Below are 25,737 nucleotides of genomic sequence, written 5' to 3' on the forward strand. Positions count from 1 at the left end.
GGATCATCACAGAGATAAGTAAAAATATGCATTGGTTCACAGATATTTCGAACTGAAAGAATGAGAGCCCACGAAAATACATGCATGAAACTCTTCATCAAGCCAAGACAGAATTATACTAGAGTCTAATAGGAGTCTAGAAACATAAGGCTGAATCTAGAAGTCAGACAAATCTGAAACAAGGACAGAAGGAGTGGGCAATGCACATAAAAGATGCCTTTATTGGGTATTCTTCACATAAAAAGTTTTAAGAGGGTCTTAGAAGGTATAGTTGAGTATGCGATTTGCCTTTAAGTTGCTCAAAGTCTAGTAGTGTAGAGGGAGCAAGGGATAGGGAAGGAACTTGCTGAGAAGACAAATCGGTGTAGACAGTTGGGGGTGGGGTGGGGAGCAGGGTGTTGAGGGGGAGTGAAAGCTTCCTGGAGTAGGCTGAACAGGAGTTCCTGTTAAAGCAAAAAAGGAGGTGGTTTGGGGCCAGAGGGAGAATCCTGTTTCCTTCTTTAGGTGTGACTGACAAAAAAGTTTATAATTGTTTTATCTTTGAATTTGAATGCATTTTCTCTTTTAATTGAGTGACTATAACAGATAAATAATTTTTCTTCAGTTACTTAACTAATGGACAACATTGTCTTTATCTGAAAGCTAAGAAAAGAATAATATATATTATAGTTATTAACATTATTTTTAAACTCTAATTTTACCCCTTGTTTTATAGCATGTCTCAGTGGAATCAAGTCCAACAGTTAGAAATCAAATTTTTGGAGCAAGTAGATCAATTCTATGATGACAACTTCCCTATGGAAATTCGACATCTGCTGGCCCAGTGGATTGAACATCAGGACTGGTAAGGTTACACATTATTGTAGTTCTCGTAGAGGTTGATTCATAAATGCTTTATATTCTACCCATGTGGAATTACTCTATGGTTCACTTTTCATTCAATAGGTACATTCTTTGCAGATAAACAAACTCTAGGTTCATTTTTCATTCAATAGGTGCATTCTTTGTAGATAAAAAAAACTTTTCCAAAGTTTTGGAAAACTTTTTCAAAGGAGAAAATAATCTTTGTTTCTGGTTTCATCCACTGTAGACGAAAACTTAATGGTGTTAATGCTTTGTTTTTCTGTAAGTAAAAACTCCAACAATTTTCTAAATGTTAAAAAGCCATAAAGTAAATCTCTTGTTAATAGCAATTCTCTATCACAGACTCAGTGTAAATAAATATTTTTCTCAGCATATTTTACAAACATTCTTTAAAGCTCTATTCACCTTATACAACTTAATTTTTTTTTTTTTTTTGCTTTAAACTGTTGTCTGATTTTTTTTATTGTGGTAACATGTACATAGTATAAAATTTATCATTTTAACCATTTCTAGGCCTACGGTTTAATGGCAGTAAGTGTATTCACATTGTGTGCAGCCAATACCACCATCCATCTCCAGGACTCTTCCATCTTTTCCAACTGACACTGTACTCATTAAACAATAAATCCTCATTCTCACCACCCCAGCCCCTGGCTGCCACCCTTCTAGCTAATGTCTCTGTAAATTTGACTACTTGAGGTACCTCATATAAGTATAAGCACACAATACTTGCCCTTTTGTGACCGACTGATTTCCTTTGGCATATTTTTTCATGATTTATTCATGTAGCATGTATCAGAGTTTATTCCCTTTTTAAGACTGAATAATTTTCTATATCACAATTTGTTTATCTGTCTGTCACTAGACATTTGAGTTATCTCCGCCTTTGGGCTATTGTGAATAAAGCAGTTACGAACATTGGTCTGCAAATATTTGTTCAAGTCACTGCTTTCAATTCTTTTGGGTATGTACCCAGAAGAGGCATTGCTGTATGTAATTCTATATTTGTATTTTGAGGAATCTTTATCCTGTTTTCCTTAGTGGCCGCACCGTTTTACCTTCCCACTATCAATGCACGAGGGACGCTCTTCCCCCACACATTCACCAATGCTTATTTTGTGTTTTCCATAACTGCATCCTTATATATGTGAAATAGTAGTTCCTTGTGTTTTGATTTGCATTTCCCTAATGGTTAGTGATGTTGAGTATCTTTTCATGTGTACAATTTAATTTTAAAAAATCTTTAAATGCTTATCACTGTGGAATAAATTTATCACTTTAAAATTAGTGTGGTAAAAAGATAGACATTTTACTTCGTTCTTTCCTGCTGGGTAATAACACTTTTGTTTTTTTAGGGAGGCAGCTTCTAACCATGAAACCATGGCAACAATTCTCCTTCAAAACTTGTTAGGACAACTAGATGACCAGTTAGGTCGCGTTTCCAAAGAGAAAAACCTGCTCTTGATTCACAATCTAAAAAGAATTAGGAAAGTCCTTCAGGTGAGAATGCATTCTACTTTTTTCCAAATATATGGGTTTTAAGTCCTAAGTTCATTTTAAAAAATCAAATATGTACTTCTATATTCATTTCAAACCAGATTTAATAGGATAAAATCTGAATTCTCTTACCATTTTAAATTGTGTTCAATTTTATTTCATTACTGGATTTTTTTAATGAAATTTTGAATCTAAAATGCACTATCAGTGGGGAGGGAATATGTGATTTACATGTGACTATTTGATAGTTATGATCAAATCTGACAATGCTGGAACAGGGATTTGAAAGATATGGCTGTTCCCCAGTCCTCCCTTGCCTTTGTCTCTTATGTAACAATTTCGAGTTAGTATTATTCTCATTATAGATGGAGGCATCATGGTTGTATATGATTTCCAGATTTGGTTCAGATCTCTAGCCCCCTAATCCAAAGGTTCACACAGGCAAAACCATTGCTGTGCTCCTGAAGCACCTGAACACGTCTATACCATGCATTTAATACATTCTACATTAGTGTTATTTCTGTGTTTGTCTTCTCCCTCAAACTGTGAGTTCCTTGAAGCAGAGCCTTTAATATTCAGCTTTGAATTCCCAGCACCCACCACAAGGCTGACCTTATGGCAGATGTGTAATATTCATTGATTAAAGGATAACTGAATGAATGAAGTGAGTCGGGGATCTAAATAATTAAGGCGGCTAGTACCAAGTTAAACCCAGAGGTGCTAACATAACGAACTGAACATGGACAGCTGTGATATATACTGAGTGCCTATGCAACATAGTGGATAATATGAAAAGTACACATGCCATTTCTCAGTAAGGCATTCTTAGTATCCCAAACTACACTGAATATGTTTTTAGAAAAGTTTACCTAGACTATTAAAAAAATGTGTTTAAAGTTATTAACGTTTGTGAAAGGGTCATATATGTTGTCTTTTCTTATTATGGCTTTGATTGCAGTGAGCCAACTATGCCCTTGTGATTCCCTACAAATTTACAAGATAATTTAGCATGGGCTAGAAAAATAGCTTGTTACCAACAAAATAGGATCTTTCACAGCATAAAGCAAGCTATCTGCTATGGAGATGAGACATTTAACCTTGGCTTCATTAGCTTAGTGCTCTAATCAATAAACCTAAACCACTTCTACAAGACTAGTGTGGCCACTGCCTGTTTTTGTGTGACCCATGCCTGAGAATGGGTTTTACATTTTTAAGTGACTGAAAAAATAAAAGTAAATACATAAACAAATATGATAAAATACATTTGTGACATGAGAATGGTGTGAACTTTGTGTATTTTAGAGGAACACAGCCATTCTCCTTTAGAAACACAGTGACTAGCACTGCTTTTTACCCCAACCACAGAGTTGAGTAGTTGTAACAGAGACTGTAAGGCCCCCAAAGCCTAAAATAAAAATGCGTGTGTGTGTGTGTGTGTATCAAATTGATCTTGCCATTTGATGGATCAAATGGGAGATGCATGGTCTTTGAAAATTCTGACTCTCAAAATGTGACCTGAGACAAGTCACTTAATTTTTCTGGATTCCCTTATCTATTTATGTAAATGAGAATGCATGTTATGTATCTTTTGAAATTATAAGAAAGATGGGGGCTTTTATTCTGGCAAGAAAAAAATGGGCTTGCAATAAATGGTTTGTGCTATTACGGAAAATAGCAGGACCTTCTTAGTATGAATCAGGGGTAAGTGTACAGCCTATCCTTTTTTCTGGTTGGGTGTCAAATGACAAGGGAGCTTGAGAACCCACAGTAACTCCCAGTCACATTTCAGCTCAAGCACAAACTCTCCTGCTTATATCACTCACCTTTGGCATCTTGCCTCTTTAGACCTTTCCTAACAAACTGCTCCAAGCTCCTCAACATCCCTGCCCCTGAAAAAGAGACAAATAGGACTATTCCTTGTTCCCGAAGCTCACTCTCGAATGACTCTGACTTTGTCCCTGGTGGTCCCATGGCCAGCAGTGCTCTGCCCTCCCTCTTCTTCCAGTCCAGACCCCATGCTTCCCTAGACAAACCGGGGAGGTCCCCTTGCGGCAAGGAAACCTTCAGGAGCATGTAGGTCTTATTCTCACCTTCACAGAACACGGGTGGCAAGATAACCAGCCACCTCATCTGTGCTGGATGCGTCTAAGCAGGTCACAAGCTTTTGACGGTAAAAGCCTGACCTCCTTTTGTGACCTCCCTCCTCCCTCTAGTACTCAGTATGGTTCTACTACAAACTGGGAACTCAAAAACATGGTGTGCTTAGTCTAAGATATTTTGAATGGAAAGAAACACCTGTTTCTCATGCTTCTGTGTATTTCGTTTTATAAATTGTACTTACTGGGTATTTATATTAGTTCAGAATGCAGTAGAAAATAGTAATAAAGAACATCATCAACTATGGCCTTATACCTAAACAAACCTGCATTTTATGTTTCTGTTTAATCTAGCGTATTCCTATGGGGTTTTTTTTTTCTGATAGGTCAAGTTTTTTGATAAAACATAATACCATGCCCCTCCCAAAAAGGAAAAAAAAACCTATCAAAAGATTATTGACAATGTATTTATCTAGTCTAAGCATTTTGATCCTCTGGAATTTAAAATACAATTTATTTTCACTATTATAGTAAATATATATAGAGAGAGAGAGAGAAAGAGAGAGAGAGAGAGAGAGAGAGAGAGAGAGAGAGAGAGAACCAGGGGAACTAAGCAGGTGTAAAGAATATTTATTTTAGTTCTTTATAGAGCAACTGAAGTCTCCAATTTCAATATTTAAATTTACTGTTTTATATCACATCTTCTTCTGATAAGAATTTAGAATGGCTTTTTTAAAAGAAAAACAAAACACTGAACCAAGAGTGAAAGCAAGCTCCAAGCTGGGAAGCTGCGAGCGCAGACGGCCAACCAGCCCCAGCTCCTGAAAGGGGAGGCAGCCCAGGTTAGGCCAGGAGCAAGGACTGCAGGTTGAATCCTGGCTCTGTGACTTACTTTCTGTGTGTCACAGGGCAAGATATTTGCACTCTCTGGCCTAGAGCATGTGGTAAGGGCTGTGTTAGGATTTTCTAAAAATAAATTATCTGCTCCAGATATTTCACAAATGCTTTGACCTGTTCTTGGATCTTTTCAAAAAACCAATAGACATTATTTTTTTAGAGCAGTTTAAGTTTTACAGAAAAAAATTGAGCAGAAAGTACAGAAAGTTCTCATATACTTCCTCTCCACACCCCTTTCCTCAGTTTCCCCTATTATTACCATCTTGCATTGGCATAATACATTTGTTACAATTGATGAACCTGTTGGGGTACATTACAATAGTCCTCAGTTACACTTTCTGTGGCTTCAGTTGCCTGAAGTCAACTGAAAATATTACATAGAAAAATCCAGAAATAAACAATTCATAAGTTTTAAATTGTATGCCTGCTGTTCTGAGTAGTATAGTATGAAACCTTGCATGTCCAACTCCAACCTGCTCTGTATGTGAACCATCCTTTGTCCAGAGTCTCTATGTGGAGTATGCTGCCCACCCTTTAGCTGGCTTGGCTGTCAGATCCGGCTCTACCATCAGAGTATCACAATGCTTGTGTTCTTGTAGACGTTATTTCACTTAATAATGGCCCCGACACACAAGAATAGTGATGGTGGCAATTGGAATATGACAAAGAGAAGCCATAAAGTGCTTCCTTCAAGTGAAAAGTTGAGCATGGCAATATAAGATACTTTGCATGTGAGAGAGAAATCACCTTCACATAATTTATTACAGTATATTGTTATCATTGTTCTATGTTTTTATTAGTTATTGCTGTTAATCTCTGTCTGTGCCTAATTTATTAATTAAACATTATCATAGATATGTATGTAAAGAAAAAAATAGTACAAACATCGCTGATTTGCAATGATTAGACTTAGGATTTTTTGACTGAGGATATGAAATCACACTTCGAATTTTGATCTCTTCCTGGGCAAGCAAGGTGCAGGACAAGACTCCCTCGTGCTGCTGGCAGTGGCGGTGAGCAGTAGTTCCCAGTCAGCCACGCGCTCATGAGAGTAAACCACCATTAGTCTACAGTGTATTCCCTGTGTTACATGATTTTGTCCAACTGTAGGCCAATGTAAGTGTTCTGAGCACGTTTAACGTAGGCTAGACTAAGTTATGGTGTTCAGTAGGTCAGGTAATAAAGAATGCATAAGATGCATTCTTAACTTATTCATCTGACAGTTGTATATGGAGGATTCAGTCCCATCTGTGATTTCAGGCATCCACCAGGGGTCTCAGAACATACCCCTCACAGACAAGTATGGACTACTGTATTACAATTTGTTTATCCCTTTTTGGCAATTATGAATAAAGCTGCCATTAACATTTATGTGCAGATTTTTGTGTGGGCATGAGTTTATAACCCAGCTGTGTAAGTACCTAAGACCTCGATTGCTACATCTTTGTTCTTGGGCTTCGTATCGCAAACCTCTTTTTCTTGTTCACCTTCCTCTCTATTTCTCCATCTGTTTGGGCTGCTATAACAAAAATACAAATTATGCGTGGATTTTAAACAACATATATTTATTTCTCACAGTTCTGGATGCTGGGAGTTCCAAGCTTTGATGTCTGAGTTAGCTTCCTGGTTCATAGTTGTCAATCTTTTCACTGTAACCTCATGTGGCAGAAGGGTGGGGCAGGGGAGCCCTCTGGGTCTCCTTTATGAAGACGCTGCTCCCATGCGTGAGGCCCTCATGGCCCAATCACCGCCCAGAAGGTCTACCTTCTATTACCATTAACATAAGCATTTGGGGAGACACAAATGTTCAGTCTATAATGACCTTTCTTCCTATCTTTCTCCCTCAAATAAAAAGACTTTTTAAAAAATGGGTGCATATTCATAATAAAAGTTGAAGCAATACGGGGAAATGCAAAGAAAATATGAAGCAATCCAAAATCTGTCAAGATGTAATTATCTATACACATACCATATGCAGCTAGAAGGTTGGAGTGCAGGCTGCTATTGACATTATACCTAGTAGCTACCAGTATCTCTGAAGTCTCTCCATTCTGCACTATCTCCACCCAGAATCACCACTAATCTAACTTTTGCTTTTATCAGTATCTCCCTTTTTGTTAGTTTTACCACATATATTGGTGTCCCTAGATTTGCAAGTTACCAAATCTCACTTACATGGAATCACTCTGTATTTATTCTTCACAACTTTCTTTCTTCGTTCAACATAGTTGCTGAGATTCATCCATGTGGATTCATGTAGTAATCTTTTATTCATTTTCATTACTACATAGTATTGCATTGTGTGGATATATCACAGTTTATCCATGTTACTGTTGATAGGCACTTGGATTATTTCCAGTATTTTTTGCTGCTTCAAACAGTGTTGGTCTGAATAGTCTTGTGTGTGCTCCCTGGTGTACATGTGCATGAAATTCTCTAAGATTTATACCTAGGACTGAAGTTGCTGAATCATGGAGTCTGTGCATTTTTAATTGTGTGTTAGATAATGTCAAAACTGTTTTCCAAACTGGTTATATCGCTTTGCATTCTCCCAGTAGAGTAAGAATTCTGGTTCCATGTATTTGCCCCACATGTGCTATGATCATGTATCATACACTGTCTGGGATATCACGGAATACCCATATTATTTCTTCAGTATAACTCTTTAGGTTTTTTCTGATTTCTTTATTCAAGTCCTTACTTCATTTATTTTCAGCTTTTTTCCCCTTACAAATGAATTTAACTATACGTTTTTGAGAGGTGCTTTATATACTTTAATAGGTAATGTTCTCATTGTTTATATCTAAGTAGTACATAATTCAAGTTTTGACTTCTATTTCTAGCTAGGCAAACTTAAAAACAATTCTACTAAAAATACAGAGAAATTCTAGCCCTGACCGGTGTGGCTCAGCTGGTTGAGTATTGTCCACAAAGTGAAAGGTTACTGATTCAATCCCCAGTCAGGGCATGTGCCTGGGTTGCAGGATTGGTCCGCCGTTAGGGTGCCTATGAGAAGCAACTGATTGATGTTTCTCTCTCACATCAATGTTTCTCTCTCTCTTTCTCCCTTCCTTCCCCTCTCTCTAAAAATAAATAAATAAAATCTTTAAAAATAACAATAAAAAGAAATTCTAAAGAAAATATAATAGACTTTTAAATGTACAAATAAACTTATCACAAATTAAGAGGAATTTTTTACAGTCAAAAGAAATTTTAACTATAAAACAGAACTGTAAATAGGAGCTGACATGGAAGCTGTCATACATTCTTAGATTCTAGAAATACAGGTCCCAAGCATGGTAAATCAAAAGAAACTACAAAGAGAAAGAAAACATCCTAAAAGAAACAAGAGAGAACAAGTATATTTCCTACACAAAAATGAGAGATAAACTGAAAGCAAAATTTAAAACAGTAAAAGCTAGAGAAGACTAGAATAATTTCTTCACAGAGCAGGAATACAACATCCATCAACTTAAAATTCTGACCATAACTAATTTGTTAGACAAAGTTGAAGGTTTACCAAAAAGATACCCTCATGGAAGGAACTACTAAAGGAAATTAAACACATGTTAAAAATGCATGGTGAACTTTCAGAAATACTAATACGTCAAGTGAAAATAGAGTGCATAAAAAATTAAAAGCTTTGGGGGAGGATGGGGGTCGTGAAGGGATTGAGCAAAAAAGAAAAATAAAAGAGAAAAAACTCACGAACGTGGACAACAGTGCAGTGATTGCCGGGGCGGAGGAGGTGGAGGGAGATATGGGGGGAGAAGTGGTGACGGGCAAGGACTTGACTTGGGGTGGTGAACACACAGTACAGTGCACAGATGCTGCATTGTAGAATTGTGCATCTGAAACCTGTTTAGTTTTGTTAAACAGTGTCACCCCCCAAAATTCAATAAAAAGGGAAAAAAATAGAAACTAAAAATAAAAACAAATCAAGACAGCCTAAAAAATTGAAAGTGCAAAATAAGATAGAACATTTCAAATAATATCTATTAAATGGACAAGTCAGCAGTTATAAGGCAAATTGTGGTTTTTATAAGGATGCATTTAAAACATGAAATAAAAAGGCAAGAAAATTAAAGGGGCGAGTGAGCTTGAGCCATCTGGTAGAGAAGCTGTGGAGCCTCGATAAGGAATCTTCGTCTTATTCCGAGTGAGATGGGAAGCCACTGAGAAATGTGAGCCAGGGTGTGACACGAACTGATTTGTTTTAAAAAGCTCACTCTGGCTGACAAATGAACTTTGTTAGCCAGGAAAGAATCAGGGAGATCTGTTGGAAAGTTTCATTGATTTTTGAGAGCAGCATATTGGAGTCTTTTTTTATTACTGTGGATTTATCACCTCTCCTAAACATCTAGAAATTTTTGCTTTATATATTTGTTCCTATGTTGTGAGAAGCATAGATACAAGATAATTCTGGTGACTTAAGCTTTTAAAAGATCGATATAAAACATCCTTCTTTAACCCACTTACTGTTTTTTCATCTTGAAATTTTATCATGTGGCTTTTTTGTTGTTAGCATTTTCTAACTGGCAAATGGATCCGTCTCTATTTTCATACTTTCTGTGTCACTTTGTGTTACATCTTTTATAAATACATGTAGTGAATCTTCTTATTTAGTGAACAAATACTTAATGAATCCTTACTATGTTATCAAATTTTAAACACTAGGAATACAATTGGAGAAGTCATGAAGCTTACAGTCTAAAGAATTCACATCTCCTATGTTTTTGTTTTTTAATTTATAGAAACTTCTATGGTTATTCCTTAGAAAATAGTGCAAGTAATTTTGGGGGAAGGAAGAAGAAGCAGGCATCAGCAAACTTGTCTGATAATAGAGAAAAAAACTCCACCACTTACAAGGCTGTGTTCAGGGTTTTGGTGTTAACCGACGAGGGTGATGACTCTCTTAGTGAGAGTTTTGAACTTGGTGGATGAGGGGGCGTGCGCAAGTGTAACTAATCCACACCTCCTGTGTTCTGTCCTCTGCGCTGCAGTGGCCTCCTTCTCAGAGGTCATTTGGGTTTGCCTAAACAAAAGTACACGTTGGAGCTGAAAGATCCTGGAAAATTGAGCAAGGGGTGTATTCCTTCTTGCCTAGTCTGTAAAAATCCTACTGTTGGTTCTGAGTATCGGGCGAAGTGAGATTTTTTAACCTAATTTGGACGGCTCAAAACACATTTTTGCAAAACCAGGTCAGCGGGGGCAGTTGCTTTAACTATGAAGCCACTCTGAATCGGTCCTTTTCCTCTAACTCACTCTACTTTCTCAGTTCACTTTCCTGTCTTCCCCTCTGTACACCACACAATGAAAAGTGAAGAGGGGACCTCCATCTGCGACCTGGTGTAGCTGCTTTGGGTTAACTCTGAAAGAGCTGAATGGAGGGTTCAATCTGTCAGGTCGTTTTGCTGTGCATGGGTGGCAACCAGTTTGTCAATGACTCCATTATTTCAGCAAGTCCCCAACACACACCCGCAGAATCTGTTTTCCTCTGAGATAATCACCTGATGCCAGTATCACAAGGCTCATATTTCATAGGCTCAGAGACCTGCATATTGTGCCTATACGATGAAGTGGAAATTAGTTGTCAAGATTTTGTTTGCTGCACAGTTTGGGATAGCCAACAGAAGGTGGGTGGGGCACAGTGCAGTTCCCTGTCCAGTGCATATGACATGACCCTGGAAGTCCAGTATGACCAACTCAGGATCCCACCCACCTGAAATTGCATTCATGAACCATTTTGTGCATATTCCTCTAAACTTTTATCATATCCAACCCTGCCTCCCGCCATGCTAAGTCTTCTGTAATAGTTCATTACTTTAGTCTATAATGATTTGTCCATTCCCTGAATTCTGATTTTCATTGAAGCATATATCAGAGTCTAGTGGACCTTCAGCACTCTGTTACTATAATCATCTATTTTGGGGGGGTAAAAAAAATAGTGTTCTCACTCCCAGCGGGCTTCTAAGTGCACATGAGATGCTAAAGTGGTCCAGGTGGTCAACAACTATGTTGGTGCCTAAAACACAACAAGACCCTCTATGTCTCAATGGACTCAAGAACTTGCCTATTTTCTAGCATTTAACCTGCAATCTTCATCTCAGTAGAAAAATATGGGAATAAGAAAATAAATAGTACCATATCCAAGTTTTTAAAAAAGCTAGCTGTTTTTCATACTTACCAGTTTTTCATAATCTACCTCACCAGCATCAGAATTTATTTTTGAATAAATGAATATCTCATTGGTCCACTGTAGCTCAGCATTCTTAATTCACATCTCTTCCTTTAGATTTTTATATTCCTTTCTGTCCTGGCTTGTGTGGCTCAGTGGATTGAGTGACAGCCTGTGAACCATAGGGTCACTGGTTCAATTCCCTGTCAGGGCACATGCCTGGGTTGTGGGCCAGGTCCCCAGTAGGGGGCTTGTTTGTGAGAGGCAACCAGACATTGATTTTTCTCTCCCTCTCTTTCTCCTTCCCTTCCCCTCTGTCTAAAAATAAATAAATAAAAATCTTTGTAGATTCTTATATTCCTTTCTTTGAATAATAAAATGTTTTCCCAGAGAAAGAAGTAGCAATAGAGAGACAGAGATAGAGACTTCATGGCAACCGTGTGGAGGATAGTGTGGCAGAGGTGAGAATGGAGGCATGGAGACCTGTTTGAACATTACTGCAACAGTTTAAAGGAAAGAAAACAGGATACTGAACTAGGCTATAGCAGTAGGAATGAAAAAAAGGTGCTGGGTTATGAGATGATTTTGTAAAAGAATTGACATGTAAATGAATGAATAGATAATGAAATGTGCAAGAGAGCAAGAAATGAGAGATGACTTGACGGTTTTAGTTTGGATTATTACATGGATATTAATGCATAGTGAAGATTTGGTCTGTAGAGGAAAGTGAGATAACAAGATGAGTTCGATAAATTCTAAATGGAGTGCAGTAGGAAGTTAATGGGAAGTTACTGGAACTAATATAATGGCCTGCCTTCTCCACCAGGTTGTGAGTTCCTTGGGCACATTCATCTTTGCATCCTACGCATGTACTAGGGGCTTAGTGTCTTGTTTAACAAATGAAGAGTTGAGCTGACATTGAAATGTGGATACTACCTTATTGCAATAAGTACCCTTAACTAAACTGAGCAAATGTCAAGTCATCACTGCAAATGTAGTTTAGAGTACATAAGTACAATTTAGATTATAAAATTTTCTGGCTAAAGTCAACAGTTTCTAAAGATGGAGGGAGCTGGGTTTGGGAAGAAGTGCTTTTAGAACGTATGTTTTCTCACATGTGGGAGAAAGTTGGGCTGGAGGGGTCCCGAAGCAGGAAGAACTGAGAAAACTGTTCAGAGGAAGGAAGGAGACACTAACCAGGAATCCTGGAGAAAATGTGCTAACTTGGAAGAGGAGCGAGGACTGAAGCAAAAGGGAGCCACAGACAAATGTCCTAGAACTAGTCTTCACCTGGGAAGGGGGGAGGTAGTGTTTCTGAACCAATACCAACTTCTCAGGAGCTAAGTCAATAGCTCTGACTCCTTGAACTCCAAGAATACAAATGATGTTGAAGTTCCTCACACAATAAGACATAGTACCACGACAAAGCGATTGTTAAAGATTCACTTAGAAATTGCATTAAGAGGGTGTCTGCTAACCCTATGCAAATATAGTCAAACTAAAAGAGATGTAGATGGGAGTCTAATTCTGTGTCAGATATTTTACTACAGTGCACTTAGAGCACAGCACATCACATTATAAAAAGCCCTTATATTGTTACATAATATGCATATAGTACACAATCTTAATTGTACAGTCCAATAAATTATTTTTTATGTAGTCCATGTAACTACCACCAGATTGAGATATAGAATTTTTATTGCACTCCCAAAAAAGACACTCCCATACTTCTCCCAGTCAACACCACTTGCAAAGATAACTATTGTATGTCAGTAGATTTTTTTTGGCTGTTTTGCAGTTCACACAAGTAAACTTTTACAGAATTATATTTTAGAGTTAGACTTTTTTCACTCTACATGATAACATTTATTCATTTTGTTATTTGTTGCTATCATTTTGATTTTTTTAAAGTATGGGTTAGTATTTCACTGTATGAATATATCACAATTTATTTGTTCATTCTTCTGTGGATGGAAACACACTAATTCCAGTTTTGCTCATTAGGAATACAGCTGTTATGAACATTCTTCTTTGCATCTCTCAGTAGATATATGTACTCATTTGTTTGGAGCATAAGGTATAATTGGTATAATAGATATTATCTATATGGTAGATACTGGATTTAGGAGACGCCGCCACATAGCTTCCACAGCGGTTTTGCTAATGTGCACTGCCACAGAGTGTGTGAGAGTTAAGTTGCCCCATTTCCTCACTGACTCATGCTATTGTCCATCTTTTTTATTTTAGTGTGCTTGTAGCAGTATCTCATTGCAGTTTTAATTGCATTCTCCTAATGATTAACAATGTTGAGAATCTTATGCGTGGTGGCCATTTTGATATCCCCTTTTAAAGTGACTGTTGTTTTGCTAATTTTAAAATTGTTTTGTCTGTCTTTGTTTTATTGGTTTGTAGTTCTTTAAATATTATGAATGTGTCTTTTGTCAGATAAATTATTAAAATATCTTCTCCCACACTGTGGTTTGTCTTTTCAGCCTTTTCTAAATAATGTTTTTTGATAAACAAAGTTCTTAATTTTCATAAGGTTCCACTTTTTCAATCATTTAAAAAATTGTTGCTGCTCTTTGTGTTCTGTTTAAGAAATCTTTGCTTGTTCTAGATCATAAAACATGTTCTTCTAGGTTTCTTCTGAGACCTTTATTGTTTTAACCTTTCACACGTAGGAATATGGTTCATGTGGAACTGACTTTCATGTCTGATGTGATGTAGGGGTCAAGGTAGACTTCTTCCATATGGACATCCAGCTGACTCAGAACCATTGATTTAAATGAATATCTTTTCTTCATTGCAATGTGACATTCTGACTTGTGTTTATGTGAGTCTCTAATATGTTAGCCTATTTGACTCTGCTTGCACTAATACCGCCTTTCAGGTATCTACTGTACATTGGCAGTGAGTCCTGGGATACTATGGTAGTAAATACCCACAAATTTGTTCTTCAGAATTGTCTTGATTTTTTTTGATCCTTTGATTTTTATGTAAATGTAAATACTAGCTTGTCAATTCACACAAATCAACCTGCTGGCATTGTCACTGGAATCTCATTGACTAGATAGACCATTTGGAGAAAAATTGACATCTTGATAATGTTGAGCCTTCGAATCCATGAACACGAAACTTCCATTTAGAAAAAATTAATAGCTTTGATTAAGCTTTCCAACCTGTGATACAATGTCATTTCCTGCCCACCCCCCGCTTTCCTCCCCCTTCCGTTCCCCCTTTCCTTTTGTTTATTGCCCACTAAGTTGATTTTATTATCTGTTGATGGGTCATAACCTGCACTTTTTAAAGAAACTGTTCTAGGTTATGCCTAGGAGTAGAGTCCCTGGCATATGAGTATTGTCCGCTTGAGTAGATATGACCACATGCCTCTCCAAAGCAGTTTAATCAATTTATTTTTTGGCTGGCAGCGTAAAAGTGTTCTAGTTTTAGTACCTCTTTATCAATACTTGTCATTTTCAGACTTAATTTTTACCAAGTTATAGTTAAAATGGATATATCATTGTTGAATTTCTCTGATTGCTATTCAATTGAGCAACTCTTCATGTTTATGGCTTATTAAGGTATCTTTTTGTGTAAATTAGAATTATAATTTTGTTTTCTCTTCTGTACAAATAGCCGTTATTCCAGCACCATATATTGAATAATCCAGATAACCCCACTCATTTTTAATATTTCGATCTTGCCTATATGCACAGGTCTGGTTTTAGGTCTTGCTACTCTATTTCATTGATCTTCTTGTCTATTCATCTGCACCTACATCACACTCTTAAATTACTATAGCTATATAAGTCTTGATATTTGATAGGGCCAACTTACCTATTTTGTTCTTCAAAATTACCTGGGTTATTTTTGTCCTTTTTTCTTCCATGTAAATTTTAAGGTCAATCTTACATGTTTATAAAAATTTCTGTTGGAATACTTATTGGAATTAAATTATATATTAATTTGAGAAGACTTGATATTTTTATGATATTGAATTTTCCATGAGTGAACATGGTATGTCACTACATTTATTCAGGTCTTCTTCTATGCCCTTCAGTGTTATTCTTAAGCCTTCCTCATAGAGTTAGAGCATATATTTTCTTAGACTTATTCCTAGGTTTTTGGTTACACTTTATTGACATTTTAAGTGACATCTTTTTTTGTATTATATTTTCAGTATAAATATTACCTGCCCATCGAAATACTGATGTTGGAATACAAATCTTCTTGAACACTCTTATTGATTCTAATTTTGTGAAGATTTTCTTTTATTTTCTCTATTTATCATCTGCAAATAAGGAAAAGTTTGGTTTTTCATTTCCAAATTTTATGCTTCCTATTTCTTTTTTTCTTTTATCAGTTAGGAATTTTATTATAATTTGAAGTGAAGCAGTCATAGTAGGTGAAATGTTTTACTAAGAGAATGCTTGCTATAGGTTTATGGATTAAGGAAATTCCCTTATAACCCTTGGTTTACAGAGTTTTAGAAATCTTGATGAATGTATAACATTTTATCAAATGATTTTTTACATCTGTTAATATAATTTCATACTTATCTCCTTTAGTTCATACTTAAGGTGTATGACACAGATTCTCTTATATTGAACAATTGTTATGTTCCTGAGATAAAATGTTTGATTTTCACATACTGCCAAATGATTTGGTTTTTTTTCTTTTATAGTCCCTGTCTGGTTTAATATCAGTGTTATACTAACCTTATATCTTACTTCTTTCATTTTCTGAAGCAGAAATTATCATATAAAATAAAAAACACAGTCTAATTTTATATATATATATAAAATATGTTTTTTAAGCTGTATACAGTTAAGGTATACAGAATAATGATTTGCTATACATGTACACAATTAAATAATTACTATAGCCTAGCTTGTTAATGTATCATCTCCTCATTAGTTATCATTCTGTATATAATAAGGACACCTGAAATCTACTCTCAGTATATCTCCAGTATTCATTGCAGTATTATTAACTATAGTTATCATGTTGTACATTTTATCTATTGGCTTATTCATTCTACATAACCACAACTTTGTACCCTTTGACCAACATCCCCGCCTTCACCCTCACCCCCCAGCTCTGGCAACCACAAGAAACACTCATTTATTTAGGTCTTTAATTTGTCTCTGCAATGTTTTACAGTGTTTTTATGTAGATCTTTCACATCTGATGTATATATCATAATTTAACCAGTTCTCTAGTAATGGGCACTTAAGTTTCCAATTACTCCATTCTATCTTTTAAGCACAGTGAAATTTAAAACCTCAGATCTAACTTTTGTTTGTATTTTTAAGTGCTGTAATTATCATTTTTAACTTCTATAATTGTTATCTCATACCACTCATTCTCCCCTCCTACATTCACATCTACAAGCAAGAAGTCAAAGGGCAAGGAAGGGTGCCCCACGATGCCCTGTCCTTTGGTTTTTAAAACCACAACTGAACCATCTCAATCTGTTTCCTGTTATTTAAAATCTCTAGGGAAGGGTATTGCTAAACAGACTTTGGAGGCTTTCCAAAGTCTTACCATCACAGTCATCAGAAAATGCCTTCCTGTGTTATTCTGCTGTAAATTAAACCCATTTGCTCATCATTCAGTTATCAGTGAACAAATGAACTTCTCAGGGAATGGAAGAACCTCTGGCTCTTACTTTTAAAAAATGGTCTCCATGCACTGCAAGACAGAAACTGTATTATTGGGACTATTAATTTCCAATGTCTATAACCCCTTTTAGCTCTGCCTATAGGTTCTAATTGCCGATATTGCTAGTCAATTAAACATATATTTGTTGGTAAACTTCTCTATATAAGGTCTTTTAATAAGCATGTGAACCACTTTGGTTTCAGGTCTTCTCTCAGAGGTAGCCAACTTTCATAAATTAAGCCTCAAACCACACGAATCAAGTGCCATTGTAAGTGGTTTATCTCTGATTTCCTGTAGGTTATGTATTTTTGCTAATGTAGTTTAATATCATACCTAATGATTTTTAAAGAAATTTCTCCTTTTAAATGTCTTTTTAAAATAAATCTTTGCCCGAGGATATGTTTATTGATTTGAGAGAGACAGGCAGACAGAGAGAGAGAGTCAGCCAAGGCAGGACTTTCTTGTTATAAAGGTGATGCATATCTATTAAGAAAATTTAGATAACATGCATAAATAAAAAAAGAAAAAAATCTGTAATTATGTCTTTAAGTGATAACCACTGTTAACATTATAGTATATTTCTTGCCAATATTTCTACTCATACGTAGTTTTTATTTAAAAAATTGTTATCTTATAACTTCCTTGTAAGCTTAATACATTCACGTAAACAACCAACCATAAAATGCATTCCATGACATTAAATATTTTTTAGCATTGTTTCTATTCATCTATTAATTGGACATTTATAAGTTTTTCCAACTTTTCACCAGTATAAACAAGTAAAGTAAACATACTGATTTTTACAACGTTATTTATATTTATAATTATTCTGTTAGGACAGTGGGTCTTAACTTCATGCATCAAAATCTCTTGCAGAGTTGTTGCTTTTAAGGTAGATACCCACTGTGACATGAATGTAAACTGATATATTAATGAGGTTTATACTAGTTACTGTAGTAAACTATTAGACAATAGGATTTTATTTATCATGAACATAACAGTCCAATATCGGTTATTCTGTAGATCAGTGGTTTTCCTTTTCATTATGACTTAGGGATCCAAGTTCCTTCTATAATGTGGCTCAGCTTTTCCAAAGGAGCCTGGTGTCTTTGGAGGCAGATAGGAGATAGGGAAGGTCAAAGAGCATGAAGTCATAGCCACATCTGAGATTTGTTGGCCTACAAATGACACACTAAATCTGCTTAGCAAGAACTAGTTCTGTGCCTTCCACACCATGCAAGGGATACCAGGAAAGGTAATCTCTAGATGGGCTGCCACTTCCTCTTCCAAGGACATCCTGTTAGAGAGGAAGCAGGAGTTTTTGGTAGGCAGTTAGGTATGTCTCTCATATTTGGTAAAACCATTTTGGAAAGCAATTCACTCAATATCAAAGTTTAATGTGACTCAGCAATGCCACATCTGAATACTTACCCTATAGAAATTTTCATGCAGGTAAGAGAAGGACATTCATACAAGAATGTTTATTGTTTTTTTCCTTAATAACAAAAATGTGAAAATGATCTTCAAATGTCCATCTTTAAACATCTACAATGGTTAAATAAATTGAATTTTTCCTTGCATGCTATACAACTATTAAAATATTATATCTGAATATACAGAAGTGGAAGGATGATTAATAATATATTGAATGAAAAAAAAACAAAACAACATGTTCAGTGTGATTACCCACAAAGAGTGAGAGGAGAAAGTGGAGGATGACTTTCTCACTAATTTTTAACTTTTCTCTTACTTGAAATTAAATAAAAAATAAGCCCACAAAGGAGTTCCCATAAGACTATCAGCTGATTTCTCAAAAGAAACTTTGCAAGCAAGAAGGGACTGGCAAGAATTTTTCAAAGTGATTAAAAGCAAGCTTGTGTCCCCAAGATTACTCTGTGCAACACAGCTATCATTTAGAATTGAAGAACAGATAAAGTGCTTCCCAGACAAGGTAAAGCTAAAGGAGTTCATCATCACCAAGCCCTTATTATATGAAATGTTAAAGGAACTTATTTAGGGAAAAGAAGATCAAAACTATGAACAGTAAAATAGCTACAAACTCACAACTATCAACAGCTAAATCTACAAAACAAAAACAAACTAAGCAAATAGCTAGAACAGGAATAGAATCACAGAAATGGAGATCACATGGAGGATTATCAGTGGGGAGAGGGAAGGGGGAAGGGGGAGAATGGGGCAAAAGGTGCAGGGAGTAATAAGCATAAGTGGTAGGTACAAAATAGACAGGAGGAGGTTAAAAATAGTATAGGAAAGGGAGAAGCCAAAGAATTTATATGCACAACCCATGGACATGAAGTAAGGGGGGGGGGGATTGTTGGAGGGAAGGGGGGAATGGAGCGAAGGGGGCAAAGAAGGAAAACTGGGACAATTGTCATGGCATAATCAATAAAATATACTTTAAAAATAAGCCCGAATTACTTGAGCATTTTCAAAACTCAGATTCCCAGGCCTCATCCCAAATCTACAGAATCCCCAGGGAGTGGGGCCCAGAAATATGTAGTTCATAAAAGCTTCACCAGTGATTCTGTTAAATTGCCAAGGTTGAGAGCACAACCTTAGGATAAATTTCTAAAAGTGTAATTACTAAGTCAAAAGGTATAAAAAATATTAAGGCTTTTGATAAGAATTGCCAAACTGTCATTTATTAACGTACCAATTCACATTCTCACCAGCAGTGTGTAAAAGCTCATTCCATCATCAACCCTGAGTGATGCAAAGTGTTTTAATCTTTGCCAGTTTGATAAACGAAAAATGGTGTGCCTGATTTATGTCGACAAGTAGTTTGTTGCATTTGGTTCTCTTCTGGGGTCATTTTTTCCCCATGTCTCTTCTTCCCCTTGAATTGTTAGATAGATCCATTCTTGTAAATTAATGTTTCATTATTAAAATCATGTGGGGAACTTGTTAAAAATGTAGATTTCTAGTCCTCCACTTGCTATTTTGATTGAGCAGTTAAAGGATGAGGTTTGGGAATGTCAACAGAAAGGGTCGGATTCAGAGTTTACCAAGAAGAGATACATCCCAGGTGGAAGAATGAGAAGAAAAACAAGCAATGGTGAATTTACCATATGGATATTTTGCATCTCCAGGATAGACCTTTGGCTATAATTGGCCATGCCCGCTGCCCAGGACGCAGTTCCTCTTCCCTCCCATTGCCCATCAAGTTCCCGCCCAGTCCTCTCTGCATGCCATTAAAATCCACATCGATTTCTCTCTCCTCTGCATTCCCACAGCTCTTAGTGTCCAAACAACTCATCCCGATGCTCAATCACATGCTGCAATTACTTTAGATAGGTGAGAATTGATTTACAGTAATAAAGATGTAGTCTAAGGAAAGTTGTAGAAGTATTATTTCAGGACAAGAAAAAAGTGCCCCAGGATAGCCTGGAAAATAATCCTGCAATAAGTTACCTTTGTGTTGACAGTAAATTAGGAGCAATGGCAACTCTATAGAAGGTGAAATTTGGAGCCCGACAGCCTTTAAGAATTAGAAATGAGTGCTTCTCTGTAAAAACAAACTAGTACTTTTAATCTTCCAAACTGAAAAAGATTAAAAATCCTCAGTACCATTTAGAGCTGATTGTAGACTGAGTGTCCTGGTGATTTTATGATCAGACAAGTTTGGGAAAGGGTGCCTCTCAGCCAGTGTTTCCAGCATTGTCTACCTACTAGAATCACCAGAGATATATTTAAAGATCAGCCAGGCTCAGTCCCACCTGAGATTCTGTTTCAACTGGGATTTTTTTTTTTAACAACTCCTCAGATGATTAGAATGTATAGCCAAAATTAAGACTCATTAACCAAAGTAACACACACACACACAAAAAGTGTAGATCTCACATACATAGCTCATTGTTCTTTGCCACTTTAAAAGGAGGGGATACTTTGATTTGCTTTTCTAGTAGAAGTGATGGATTTCCAAAGATTTATATACTACCTCCCTTGACTCCCTCATCATTTGTGAGAAATTTGTCCACGTAAATTTACTTTCATTCGTTTATTCTTTCAACAAGTATGCATTGATGAGGTTCTCTGCTAGGAGGACTCCTGATGTTGGGGATAATGCCCTCCTGATGTGCATAATCTACCAAAGTGGGAGGAAGTTAAACAAATAATTGCAACTAATTACACTGGAGCCGAGTCTATGAGAAAGCGTCAGTGGTCTCCTGCTTTAACCAAGAAAGTTAACTTTTATGGACCGTTCCCAAAATGTGCCACCTTGTCTAAATTAAATGCAATGTGCTTTAAAAAAAAAAACTTTTCTAATTCCATGAGTTTTTCCTTTTAATTTATTGCAGATCTGCACTTATTTTATTAAAAGATACTTTTCTCGGCTAGTCATGGGTATTTCTTTCTAACCCAAAATAACATTTCTCAACTTTTATTAGGCTATTTTTAATTATGTCTAAGCTAATTCTTCTTTATTTAAACTTTAAGTTGCCAAGTAATTGTACAGCAACAAGACCAGCTGACAGAGCATAAGTTTGGAATTGTAGTGGGTGGTATGATCCTATAATCACAGATCTAAAAGCATTGATTTATCAGACCATTTCCCCCTTGTCAGCACTAATGGACAAAGGATATGTGTGATCTTTGCTTCACATTAGAAATGGAAACAATGGAAAGGAATCATCAAGATTTCTCCTCAATCAGACATGGCCCTTACCAAAGTATTTCACATTATGAGCAGAGTATATTCCAAGGAAATGCAGTTTTTCTGCCAATCCAAAGTTGTTTCCATAAGGTTTACTTCAAATTTTTCATTTGACTAATACATTACAGCTGCAAGAGTTAAGCAACATCGTACAATAAACACAGTCTTATCTGAATTTTTCATATATCTCTACTTGAATAGGCAACAAAGAAACTAGTATTTAAAACCAGAATACGTTCTTTTGGACCCGTGAGAATGATGTATGTTGATTACTATACGCCTGGTGAAACATACATAAGAAGATATATAATTTATTAAGGACTTCTTCACTGACTGTACATTGGTAGGAAGTCAGTATTTCTGAGGACTGAGGTCATGTACCAGCCCAGACCCAAAAAATACTAAATGCAGTTTAATATCTTCATTGTAAATATAGAGCTGTAAGCTATTGCACTGTTCCTATAGTGGGAGCAGCATTCTGTTCAACTGTGCTCAGATAAATAAGGACTTAATGAGACACAATAGAAATGGCTCATAGGCTTTTGGGAAGTCTGATGAAGTGTCATTAAGCACAAAACCAAAGCAGATAGGTTTTTTTTTAAAAAAAATATTTTATTTACTTATTTTGTTGGGGGGGGTGATAAAGTGTCATTAAACACAAAACCAATGCAGATGGGTTTTTTTTTTTTAAAGATTTTATTTACTTATTTTGTTGGGGGGTGGGGGAGGAAGAAGAAAGAGAGGGAGAGAAATATTAATGTGAGAGAGAAACCTACCTCCCCAACCAGGACCAGACCTGCAACCCAGGCATGTACCCTGCCCTTCAAAATCACACCAGAGACATTTTGCTTTGCGGGATGATGCCCAATCAACTGAGCCACGCCATTCAGGGCCCAATGCAGATATTTTTAAACTGGTAGAGTTTTCAGTGTCTTGAAGCATGGTTGACAGGTTAATACCCCGCACAAATGCACCAGGTAGAGGGACAAGTGGGGGCCTGCTTGTGAAGCTATGTGTCCTGGTGCGAGACTGCCTGGGTTGCTTAACTGTAAATTATATTAAGTCATTATGCTGACTAACAACCGCCTTGATTTTCCTTAACCTCCTATTGGCCTGCGAGCGCTGGCTCTTCCTCAGCTGAGAAACATCCAGTTTTTTGATCACTTGAGTTGGCATTGTTATAGACCTGACTGACATCTGAGGCAAGACATGACCACCAGCCAGGGTACAAACAGCTATTCCAGAGGCAGTTGACGTGCGTCACCGGGTCTGAACTTGTGGAGCCCATCCGACTCCAGGCCATTCTATGCACACCTAGGAAATGGCTTTGCCAACAGGCCAGGAGCTGGGAGAATAGAGTTGCTCGTTTTGCTTCAGCGAGACCTGGATGGGCGAGGAGGCTATGTGCAAATAAATACTTTTAAGAATTCTTATACTCACAAGGTGAAAGCATAAAAGTAAAAGAAATACTTCTCTTGTGTTTAGTTTGCAACAAACTCTAGAATTCAAACTGACCTTTTAAAAAATATCTCCTTTTTGTCATCCTGTCTGAAGTAAAACTAAAGGACACAACCCATTAAGTCTGATGCCCCCTCCGGAGTCCAGATCAAATCACACTTTCTCATCGAATCTATCACTAACCCCCAAAGAAGAATTGTTCTCTCAGCTTTGAACAATAGCTTTTTTCATATCACTAATAATACAGGCACCTCATGGCTGCTTACATATCTGTCTTCTATTAGACTGTGAATTTTTAAGAGCAAATAGCTAGGAATCACTTTGATAGGCTCTTGATGAACTAAATTTTGATGAATTGACCAGTAGGTGGAATTACATTTCATTCAACTTTGGATTCCTAACCCTATCACAACCTCTGACATATATTAGGTACTCCATAAGTCTTGGTGGAATTGAAAAACAGAGAACTAATATTTTTTTCTGTTTATAAAAGTAATGCACTTCTATGCTTGCTGTAAAAAAAAAAATCTTAACACAGAATATAAATGGGATACCAACAAATTTACCCTTTTAAGCACACAAACTGATATATATCAGTACATCAATTCTGAGAATAAAAAATAACAACGGCATTGATGACAACAGAGAAACAAAGGCATATGTAATTTTGCCATTGGGGATGGGAACATATCTTCCCACTAACCCAACAAAACACTCTGGCTGCTAAACTGAATTGGAAACAGAATTTCATCCTCTTCCACTCTCGTATTTGCTGTCTCTGCACTCCAAAGGAAGCACTTAATCCCTGTTGCCCCTAAGGGGCACCTTTGGCAGGTAAAACATTTTGTTAGGAGAGCCCAGTGCTTTGATTGCAGATGAAAGTGATGTCACGTGTCATAAGACGTGTGTTCTCACTAGAACTGACTTCATATTTCTAATAAATTCTCAGCTGAAAAATATGCAGAGAATGGAAAACATGCATTATGCAACTGAGAGTTGTGACTTCCTGTTAAACTTTATGGAGGAGGTGAGAATAGAACAGTAAGAGGGAAACTATTCTTAAATGCTTCTTTTTAATGTATTGCTTCTCCTTTTGTTTTCCCCACTATTCTATACTGTGCAGAGTGTACTAAGTTATGTTTTTTTATATGTATAAGCATCTTAGAAAAATAACATTCTATGGAAAATGCCTTAGACATAATGAATTTGTATGTAACCAATAACCAACAACAAAAAAAAAATGTTTAGGGAAAGGAGCAATCACTTGGTATATGATGGCATCATTACCATGACTTTGATAAACCTTCAAGCCCTAAATTTTCTTAGGTTTTATGTCTTGTTCAGCTTTTTAAAATACATCAGCAGCTTACTATTAAGTACAACAACACTTAAGACTTGACTTTTTCATTATTTTTATTGACAATTATCCCCCTGCCTTTATTACAATTCAGCTGGATAAACCAAGTCTAAAAAGCTACCTAAGTTGTAAAGCAGTTGTGGCCCAGACTAAATTATAACAACAGCTTCCTGTAGATCACACCTTTGCTCAGACCACAGCTTTCTTAAGAAATATTTTAAACATCAGATTTGATCAGCTAGAAAATCTAGGGGAACCTCCTGCCTGTGGTAGTTTTGAGAAAAAGGGAGAGGCATGTCAAAAATAATATGTATGAAAATATTTTCTCTATATAAATCACTTTATTATAAAAATCTTTAACATTTTATAGCAGTCCCTGCTGCCCTTTGCAGAACTTACTCTGTGAAAAAGTTACTTTTAAAATAAAAAAATTTCTACAGATTTTTATTATACTGGTTTCTGTAATTATTTTTTTCTATACTATTTCTTTGGCCCTTTTGCTGAAACTCCAATTTGAAGACTTTTTTCAGTTTTATTTTTAACCTATTTAAGTAGCACCTAGTTGTCTTCTTACATCTCCCTGTGAGGCCAAAAGTTTCCTACAGTTTCTTATACCAAGGCAACCTTACTCAAGTTTGGCTACACTGTGTGAGTTTCTAAACATTGTTTACATCAAATACTTTTTATCGTATCAAATTGAACACTTTCCCTTCTCTTAAGTTATTACATTTTGAATTAGAGTCTTTCTCCCATGGCTCTAGCCCTGTACCATAGCTCTCGAGGGTAGAGGGACAACTACACTATCAATACTAAGAAAGAAGGTCATATTCAAAGAGGGAAAGATGGAGGAGGTGATGCTTGTTTGGTGTGGTTTTCTCCGCAACCAGATCAGTGCCTGGTAATAAGTGTCATTAGATAGAAATTTATGGAATGAATGAAAAAATGAGTAAATGAGTGAGTGAGTGGCATCATTGATGTTGACCGGCCCTGGCAGGCTCTTCATAAACAGAGTATGGGCAGGTGGCACAGGCAGATGAAGCCAGGCATGTGA

General features: G+C 36.5%; 1 protein-coding gene across 1 annotated transcript in view; it reads left to right on the forward strand.

The window, feature by feature from the left end:
• The first annotated feature begins 716 nt into the window (after nt 1-716).
• The window catches only part of STAT4 (signal transducer and activator of transcription 4), a 94,293-nt gene continuing 69,272 nt past the window's right edge, over nt 717-25,737 (forward strand). The window contains exons 1-2 of the mRNA XM_054566688.1: nt 717-844; nt 2,220-2,364. Coding sequence (XP_054422663.1) covers nt 717-844; nt 2,220-2,364 — 273 coding nt within the window. The remainder of the gene's footprint in view (nt 845-2,219; nt 2,365-25,737) is intronic.

The sequence above is a fragment of the Pteronotus mesoamericanus genome, unplaced genomic scaffold, assembly GCF_021234165.1.
Source record: "Pteronotus mesoamericanus isolate MK-2021 breed Mesoamerican mustached bat unplaced genomic scaffold, CSHL_Meso_final contig_179, whole genome shotgun sequence".
NCBI classification, from domain to species: Eukaryota; Metazoa; Chordata; class Mammalia; order Chiroptera; family Mormoopidae; genus Pteronotus; species Pteronotus mesoamericanus.